Raw genomic sequence first — 9,931 nt, 5'->3', positions numbered from 1 at the left:
GTTTAATATTTTATTAAAATAGTTAATATTTGGCTTTGGAACTAAAAGGGGTATTTAAAAATTAAATTGAATTTTAGTTAGCATTTCATGAAAAACCAAACACAATAGCCTCCCCAAACATCTTTTTCTCTTTAAAGCCTCTTGTCACCCTCATCTCTGTTCTATGCTATGTCTACTCTCATCTTTTGCTTTCCTTTTCTTCTTCCTTCACATAGGTAAAACTCATCTCTGTATCTAACCTGGGTCAAATTATCCTTAGTTCAATGCAGATAAGCATATGGTCATCTGCAAAATCATATTCAATATCACCTTGCTTATTTCCCTTTCACTTTGCTGCTTCCTACATGTGTAGAATAAGAACAGAAAAGAATAGAATTCTTCCCCTCCGCATTAACTTGAGAAAAACACACGCGTGCACACACACACACACACACATTTCTCCTGAGAGAAAAAAGAATATTTATGTTTATTTTTATTTCGAGTTTCTTAAAAAACCTAGTTTCTTAAAAAACAAATTCATAATACTTGTTCTCTTTACATTAAAAAAAAGAAGTAATGTGATTAATGCAGTAGGGAAAAAAAATTAGTCCAAAATGTTTTTCACTGAATTAACTATATCCTTGACTAGCCAATCAACTTTCTTTAAAGACTCAGTTCTTTATCCTCATATCATCGCAAGAAAATTTTCATAAAATATAGATAGATAGGTTACAAACAGAAACATTTCTTTTGAATCAAAGTTTAAAAAGTAAATGTAGGTAGAATATGGTGACTGTTAAAATGCTATTTAATCATACTATGTTATTAAAGATAGTTTTATTAATACAACAAAACCCAGAAACATTGTGCTAATTTTGCAAACAAAGTCAGGTTTATCTTCCTGTGGGGAAAAGTAATTGGAGAAAAGCAAACTTTATACATACCTAAAAAAAAAAAAAAAGCTATAAATAGTGGAATGACAAACTATACTGTGGATCTTATTTGTCATGCAAATTTCATAATATATGTTCTATACATAAGCCTTTTTTTCCCTGGGAGTATTAGTAATTTTGGACAGTTTTGAAACTCTGAATAAATACATGCAATGCTCTTTTAAATAGTTTACCTTTCTTTGATTCCAAAGTTAATTATATTCGTTTGTATGTTGAATGATGAATTTTACAATCTGTATTTCAAATGAATATATAAGGGAATTGAAAAAAAATACTACTTATCTATTAATAAACTGCTGCTAACCAGACTTCTTCCTGCCCCCTTTAAAAGTAGGGCTTATTTTGTTTTAGATATTGAAAACTGATTGCTTTAAGTCCATCATCAAAATACATTGTTTTTCACTCAGTGGGTATTCCATCATACATATTTTATTCAGTATTTTGATTTACATGAGGAACTGTAAATTCAAACTCGGAATTTAGTGTTGAAGGTTGATGAGCTTTGAACTTTTTTTTTTTTTTTTTTAACAAACAAGGAGAGAGCAGTTTTGCTTGAATTGCACAGAGCATCTGCTGTGTGTCCAGGACTTCTTGTCGTCATCCTCCAAATGGGCAATAACTGAAATTATAAGTTCTTCGCAGTTGTTGTTATTTTTTAAATTCATCTGTACTCAGTCCAACAGTGACCCATAGATATTTCCCTACACTTATTTCTTTGTGGTGAAATCCAATGGGCAACTTCTCATAATATCACTTTCAAAGCTATCTTGTAAAATATAACTAAAGGGGCTTCAGTGTTCTCTGTTACATCAGAATAAAGTTCTTCTGTTTTATTTTGAAGCCTGGTTTTTTTAAAAAAATGCACAGAAAGGTCAAATCCATTCCAAAGAGAAATCTCATTCCTTAGAAATATCTTGAATCACTTTTATTTTGTCTTTTAAATCCTATCATCTGCCTACATTCAACTAAAATGTTTCTTTCTCATCGTGTTAGCTAAATGCATCCCTTCAATGGCTAGCCTTTCAAAGGTAAGAAAATCAAAAAAGAAGAAAACTAATTTCAAAGTATGTATTTGGTATTTTTTCTAAAGCTGCATTTTATCATGGAGAGCCGCTATAATTTAGTCTATTAAATCTATAGCAGAGAAGTGGGGCGAGGGGCAAGTGAGGAGGGTTAGCCCTAAAAAGTATATTTTCGGTCCCAGCCTTCAAAGGTAACATTTTCAGTTTGATGGGCTCCTGGTCGAATATATAATTTGGCTCTTTGATTCCTAGCTTCTTTGAAATATACAGGACCGATGTCCACCAGGCCAAAGTATAAACTTACCATTTATCTATTAAAGTTGCATTTAATGAAAACGAAGAGAAATTATTAGCCCGCTCACTCTCTTTCTCATTACAATTCCTAAAGAACTTTGCCAGGCACATTATCTCGTGGACATCATGATCAAATGTTATTGTTTGCTTTATTATCTCAGTTGGATGGTTGGCTAGTCTAGAATGAAATAGGTTGAAGGCAATACTCGAAGCCTAGAAGTCTGAATGAGGTTCCCATTCAAATGATGTTGGGTGTTTGGGGGTGGGGCGGGGTGATTAGTAAACCAACTGAGCTTACACTGCATAGTAAGCGTCTGGATGCAGCACATTTACATCTAACAAGAGACCCCAGAAAACGTGTGTGTGTTTCTTAAACCTTATGTTCCGAACAAAAGGCTATCTCAGCAACAGACAATCAGCACTGCATTGCTCCCTGGGATGCGAGCAACACACTCAACTGCACATTTCATTCTTCCTCAGCTCCCAGCACCACAAAGCCCCTACTCTCTTTCCACTCCTGGGTCCCCAGATTGCTCCCTAGAAGGGGGCTGGGAAAGCAGAAGCCTAACGTCTATGCCTGCGCGCTGGCAGCCCGCACCGGGGGCCCCCAAGGCGCTGCGTTCCCCTGCCGGAGCCGCCTGGGGGTGGTAGGGAGGGGAGCCAGGGAACACGAGTGGACCGCACACCTAGACACACTTATGATTTTATTTATTCACAGGGAGGCGGGGAGGGGAACTGGTTCATTCGATTCCCGCCCGAAGTTGTCTCTTCTTGGCAGATAAAGTCATTTTCTGGCTGGTGCCAGGGGCCCAGGGGAGAGTGCGGGTGAGGGCCTGGCTCTCAGGGCCAGATCTTGTCCTGTGCGCGGAGTCGAGGGGGTGGGGAAGGGTGGACCGGCCGCAGCTGTCGAGAGGGCCGGGAGCGGGCAGGGAGGGGCCGGCGGGCTAGAGAGCCGCGCAACCCTGTCCGGGGCCCTCCAAGGCCGGCTGCGGAGTGCAGGGGCCGGCCGGCCACGCGTGGGAAAGAAAGGCCCCCTCCCTTCAAGGCATTGCTCCCCTTTCCCCAGGCTGGACCGCCCGGGAGTGCGGGCAGGGAGACCTCCGGGTGCCCGCGCGCGTAATCATGACCCCAGGGCCCCCTCCGGGCCGCGCGAGCGCGGCGGCGAGGCTGGGCGGCCGCCGCGGCCCGGGCCGTGTAACATGACCCCAGCGGCCGGCCGGCCAGCGCGGCGCGGCCATTGAGCCCTCCCTGCCCATGAATCTCTGGCGCGTCTCTAGCTCGCTCGCCCGCTCGCCTCCCGCCTCCCTTTCTCCCCCTCCAGCTCCGCGGGCTCCGTGCGCCTCTCCCTCTCCCTCCCGGTCCTCCCGCTGCCCGTCTCTCTCCACTGCCCGCCTCTCGCCACTGCCTCCCGTCTCCTCTCCCTCACGGCAGCCTCCGTCTCTTTCTCCCTCTCTCCTTTGAAAACTGATCTTTGGCTCTTAGTGTGAAAGTGATTTGAATTTGGCTCGGCGGCGCTCTGCGCCTGCGCCCAGCCTCTGGCATGCTGGCTCCTTCCAAGCAGCTGTTTTGGGTTTGAAATTCCAACATGGCAGAGGCTGCAGTCCGTCTTCCCTTCAAAAACTTGGAATGATTTCAAATCATAGGCACCTTCACTTAACCCTAGCTTCCATTCATCAGCAAACACATCGGATCGATGCTACGCTAACCTATCGGCTTTTCGCTCCGTGCGTTCAGGTAAGAGGAGCTTCGTAGTTTTCTACCATCTGTTTAAATTTTTGTTTTTGTTTGTTTTATCTTTAAAGAATATAAATAAATCCAAGACCTGTAATAAAAAGAGATCTTCGAGTTCTGCCGTAAACATTAAATTTAATTTTCACTGGTTTCTATTCTGTACGCCAACCTGCTGCCTAATTTCTCTGTACAAAGTAGCCCTGAAACATTATAATGCATATTTTTGCTGCTTAATCATTGTAACAATAGTGTGGGATTAAGAGTTCGCGATGGCAAGAATCTTGTTTTCCGCTATATTGGGCTTACTTATGACTATCTTTTTACTTCAAAAAAAAAAAAAAAAAAAGAAAGCGGAGCCTTAGGGTGGGGCTAGACTTTCTTCGGGAACTAACTTCTAAGTAAATAAGAAGTGTAAATAAGAATCTTGCACACACAAAAAGTTAAGGTTAAATTACAATCCCGTGGCTGGGGGAACGTGAAAATGTCAGAAGATCGGTTGCAGAAAAATGTAAGCACATCATCTTGGAGGGGGTACAGCGTGGTGGGCGTATTGTTGGCAAGGAACGGGAGAGAAAGATGTATAATTTAATGGTATATACAATCCACTGATCCTATTACCGTCCTCCCCGGAGCTCTTGTTAGTTTCAATGGGAGTGAGTGAAATTGACATGGACTTGCATTCCTGGTCATGTGCTTTTTTTCCTTTCTTTCTTCTCCTGTGATCTGAGATCCCCTTTTTGTTGATGTTGCTTTCCCCCTTAATTATATGCATGTAGGTTAAATGAATACCTGACGAAAGGGCCCACGTTTCAAGGCAGTGACATTTGATAGCTGAGAGGAAAAGTGGCTTTAATGAAAAGCAACCTTTGGAATTCCTGCTTGTGAGAAATCCAATTCAGCTTTTTGTGCTGCCAGCAAGAAATGATCAGTAGCACCAGTGTTTATGGTATGTCAGTTTTGGAATTTACTTCCTTTGCATCTAAATAGGAAAGACAAATTAAATAGCATGATAGAACCATTGAAGACTCTGCTTGGGAAACAGATGCTCATGATATATAATTCCTTTAAAAATATATGCATATTTTAATCTGTCAAAACGCTTGTTTATTCTTGCTATCACTTGTTTATATATTTTAGTTTTGATTAATAGATTACTGTAGTCTACTTTGATCAGTTTTAGTTGTTATCCCAAAGTTGCATATTACTACTAATGGACTATATAACCATTGAAGTCAAATGGTATGTAAATTAGTTAAACTCAGTGTGGGGTTTTTTGGGGAGGAGGCTGGGTGGAGAGGGGAGAGGGCGGGAGTGTGGGGAAAGACTGCTTACTAATGAAAGTATATCTATATATATGTACACACACAGAACTGGATGAATTTTTCTCAATCTGTTAACGCAATTTGACTATCGGCTCTCTCAATGATTGCACTTTGTGGAGTAATCAGTTCTTCTGAGTGTGTGTGTTTTTTTGGGGGGAGTGAGTGAGTGAAGGAATATCTTTTACATGAAAAATTAAAAATGTTTTGATTGCTTAAAATCTTTAATGCCTTTTAAGGAACAGTGGCAGTTTTTTTTTTCCCTTTGCTTGCCATTCACTTGTCTGCCTGTCAGCGCTTTTTACTTTTAACCTGTGACAGAATTAAATAATCAGGCACTGAAATTGACTTTGTTTGAAATCGCTCTTTCCTCTTTACAAAAAAAATAAAAAGGTCAGATAAAGGGAGTGAGAGGGGGTTTTCAATAGCTCTTGTGACCATGTCGTGTGTACACTTTGTGATATTCAATTAAGACTAAGAGGGCACAACAACAACAGAAAGACCTTAAAAGTATTTTGCATAACCAAAGGATATGCTCACTTTAAACTGTTGTTGTTGCTGTTGTTGTTGTTGTTACATTTACCCCCACCAGCACCATTCGCCCTGAAAAGAGAGAGAGAAGGAAAGGGAGAATATGAAAGAAACAAATAGTGGGGCAAAGCTGCCAGGGGTCTGTAATGTGGCCGTGGTTACTGCTCTCCTATAACACAAATGTGAATACAAGGAAAGAGACTACAAGAGCCGCTGCGCTACATACACTTCTGGTTGGACTCTGGCGACTGTTGAGCTAAACACACACCGCTCTTACACGATAGGAGGGATTTGATTGAATTTTGCATTTGGAACTTGTTGACTTTGAAGCGATCAATAAGAAGACTGTTTATTTTAGATGCACATAATTTGCCCTCAGAAATGTTTTAAGGAGGAGAAAGCACAGCTTTTTTTTTTTCCCCCGGAGCTGTTGGAGCGAATGGGATTGCCAGATGGGCGATTTCCCTCTGTGATGTTAAAGCTGTAATATATATTCAGAGCAGATTGGGCTGCTGCCTGTGATGAGGAGGATATTACATTTATAAATTTTAAATCGGAGCTCGGACAATGTGCTGAGAGCAGAAATTGGATGGTTTGACTGTTTACCATATTGATACTTAAATGTGATTTCTGGGTAGTAGTGATAATAATCATTGCAATAACATGTAAAAAACACATTGGATTAGGCAATTATATAATTCATGACATTTAACAGCAGATTTAAGTGTGTAAATTGCCCCCCACCCAGGCTCTGCTTACTATTAAATAATAGTCACATAATTTATTTCCCTGAGTGTCTAAATGCCCGTTGAGCAAATGATGTTCACTCAGGAGCCTTGTTATCACACACTAGAATTCTGGGAGAAAAAGTTTATATATATATATATATCTATAAAACAGACACTTGTATATATGTATTAAGTGGCATTAGTGGCTCCTATTTTGTAATTCTCTTACTCTGAATATTTTTAGATTTTGTCTCAAATGTGTGGCCTAAAGGAACCAGAGCTACAAACCTAAAAGGCTGGAAAGTGGGCAAGTGCTCACACTCTGGCAGCTCTGCTGTTGCAAATTAAAAGTGTGTTGTGGTCAGGAAATGAAAGCTACAATGTCTCTTTTGAACAAGTCGTTTATCAAGAGAAACATCTATCAGGGACTGCCTTGTCACATTGATCCTCTAAAAGTTAAGTCTGAGGTGGAAGCAGCTTTGATGTTTTTGATCCTAAATTTAATACGTAAGAAAAAAAGCAAGGATATTTTGACCAGAGTAGATTAAAAAAAAAATGTTTCCAGGAACCAAAAAGATCTGTTTATTAGTATCGTATTATGTGTAAAGTTTTTTGGACACAACATTTGGAAGGCTGAAGGAGAAACCCCAGCCATTATAAATGCCCGGTTGTTAAATATATATTTATAGTACATTCAGTTATGGCTAGCTTTTTGGTTCACATGGATGTTTTGAAAATAGATTACTTAAAAGGAAAAATTATTTTGAAAGAGTAGTTTGGAGCAATATGTAGAGAATTGGACTTTCATTCATTCAAATTTTAGAGTTACCCTCTTCCCTTCATCCTGTCTTTTACTACTTTATGTCTGTTTCCTATCTTCTTTACATGTGTGACATATTCACTTTTATTTGGGAAGGAAACGTTTGTATTTTTATTTTTTTCCCCTATAAGAATCATTTCCCAAAACATGCTTGCTCACATCATCTCTATTGTTTATTAATTGTGTATGTGGATGGTTATCAATATAAACTACAGAGACTCACAAGGCTTTCGGAACTTCAGCTTAAAAATATAGGTAGGTAACAGGTTAAATATGCCATGTATTCTTGAATACTGGATATGCTGCATGTGTTATTCAAATGTTAAAAGGTATTGTTAAGAAAATGACCAAGTTTTAAAAAAAAATGTTTGCTTTTTTGTGTGTGTATGTGAAAGCAGTTAAAAGCATCCTACTTCATCTTGGGAGGCAAAGATATGAGAGAAGTGTTTCTTTGAAATATAGTTCATGGATACCTATACTGGTGGTGGCTGGCTACTTGCTGTTTCATACGGGTCTAGCAACAACTAGTGATAGACCACAAAGAGTGTGGTGGGAGTTTTGGGAAGTGTGATACTTGCTAATTAATCATGTCTGAAATGAAAGAATCATAGCAGGGTAATAAAGTCTCATTGTTGTTTTCCTGGAAGAGAGTAAGACTTCTGTTTGGAAGCTGTACGAGTGAGTTGACTTGCTTTTCTCTTCTCTTAAAAAGATAGTTTGTAGGGTCTCTTTGAAATTATTTCAGGAACCATCTTTTTTTGAAAACAGAGAATAGTTTTCTTTCTCCTGGCTGTACTGAATCGGTGAGATTCTTAAAATTGTCTCTCATATCTTCTGAGTGAAAACATACACTGTTTTTCTTTAGTTATATCAAAAACTCCAGCAGCTAAGTTTTCAGTACTGTTTTCCCCCCCGCCCTCCCCCAAATAGAAAATCTTTTCTGTTGTTTTTATTCATGTTAGGCAGGAACTTTGAAAACCTTTTTGTAGGCAGGTACTTCTGATAGATGTACAAGAGAGAAGAAATTTCATTAATTACTTTTAGATAGCACAAAAATATGAGCAGAGGGGAGAAAACAAGTCGTACCTCCAAGAATCTATAGAAAAAAATCTGTGTAAAACTTGAGATTTCTAAGATAGTTTAAAATATTAGCTACTTGAAAAGATGAATGAATAATATCATTATTGGTAAATTCTTTTTTTTTTCATGAGTTTTGGGCTGTCACCTTTTAGAATTTAATATTTTGCTTAGTTTAAACATGGGGACAGATCCTAAAAGTTTAAGTGTCTACAACATTTTGCAAAATTTGTATCTCAAGGTGAAGACGGCTATGCTAATGAGTCCCTATTTTTGTCTGTGTTTGGATGCCTTGAATGATTGCCTAATTAAGTAATCAGTTTCAATGGTCCAAAATCAACAGAATTGCTAGATACATTTGAAACAATTGCAGGTCTTTATGTTTTATACTTTCTAGTTTGTTCTTAGAACCCTGGTTTAATAGAAATGTTGACTCTTTTGCCTTTGATCAATATATACTTGAGTATGAATTTCACATACATACTTCTTTTATAAAGTACCACATTTATTGTTATAGAGCTAATAAATTTAATTACCTGGAATTTAAATTGATTTATAAATTTCGGTTTGGGAGAAATTGTTCTGCAGACATTTGTGTGAAATATTGATGTATGCTACTGATCAATAAGACTTGATTCATCAGCATATCTGCTTTTTTATCTTGAGTCATTGATAAACCAGAATAAATCAACGGCAGAAGAAACTGCATTTTTTTTTTTCAGTTAAAAATACTTAATGTAATTGTCTCTTCCTTTTGGGATATACAAAAGCTAATGTTTTATTAAAATCAATTGAACTTAGAAATTATTTTTAGGTACTACTTGGAAGACTGTAAGTCCAAAAATTATTTCACCTTTTAATTAACTCTCTCTCTCTTTCCCCTCTCTCACAGACACACAGATTCTAGTTAAATTTTTTGTCTATTGAATAAGAAAAACATTTTTTTGGAAGACTGAAAACAAATGCCTGTTTAGCAAGTACTTTTCATGGTTGAATTTTGTAATTTTATTTCTTTTTTATCTAAACGAATTTTTATCATTCACTTTTTATGTAACTTATAGTAGAAATTTCAGGCACAGCTGCTTTAACATGACTGCTGATTACTGATCCTTTTGATATTTTTGATGTTATTTAAATAGCAGTTGTACTTGAGGGATGCTTACTGCATGGAATGCAGATAGTAGAAATAAGGAGTAGGCAAGAATAAGGTAAAAATAAATTGTACTGATAAGTTTGAAGCAAATCAAAAGCGGGTGGGTATGCTAAGTTTCCTTAGGGCAGCACCACAGGTGCCTGTTCAGGAAGCTCTGCTTCAGCACAGCACATGCTTACGGTACCTGTTGACGGTAGTCTTAGCCGAGACACTGAGGTGGCAGAAAAGATAGGTGATCAGAAACCATCCAAACATGAGATATCATATGGCACTTTCTTTTAATAAATATTTACATATTTTGTGCAACAAATCTGCTTGTTGTCT

The 9,931-nt window shown here is 38.4% G+C and overlaps 1 protein-coding gene across 3 annotated transcripts in view; it reads left to right on the top strand.

The window, feature by feature from the left end:
- The first annotated feature begins 3,436 nt into the window (after positions 1-3,436).
- Positions 3,437-9,931, top strand: part of FIGN (fidgetin, microtubule severing factor) — a 113,824-nt gene continuing 107,329 nt past the window's right edge. Inside the window, exons 1-2 of one of the 3 annotated variants that reach the window (XM_039855665.1) lie at positions 3,437-3,982; positions 4,756-4,925. Coding sequence is in view for 1 of the 3 variants with exons in the window: in XM_039855664.1 (XP_039711598.1) it covers positions 4,901-4,925 (25 nt within the window). In the remaining 2 variants the exon portion in view is untranslated. The remainder of the gene's footprint in view (positions 3,983-4,755; positions 4,926-9,931) is intronic. The other 2 variants (XM_039855664.1, XM_039855666.1) reach the window with 2 other exon arrangements.

The sequence above is a fragment of the Pteropus medius genome, unplaced genomic scaffold, assembly GCF_902729225.1.
Source record: "Pteropus medius unplaced genomic scaffold, Ma_sr-lr_union100, whole genome shotgun sequence".
In the NCBI taxonomy this organism is placed as follows: Eukaryota; Metazoa; Chordata; class Mammalia; order Chiroptera; family Pteropodidae; genus Pteropus; species Pteropus medius.
Note: the sequence above shows the minus strand (reverse complement) of the source record. Positions and strands in the feature narration are given on the sequence as shown.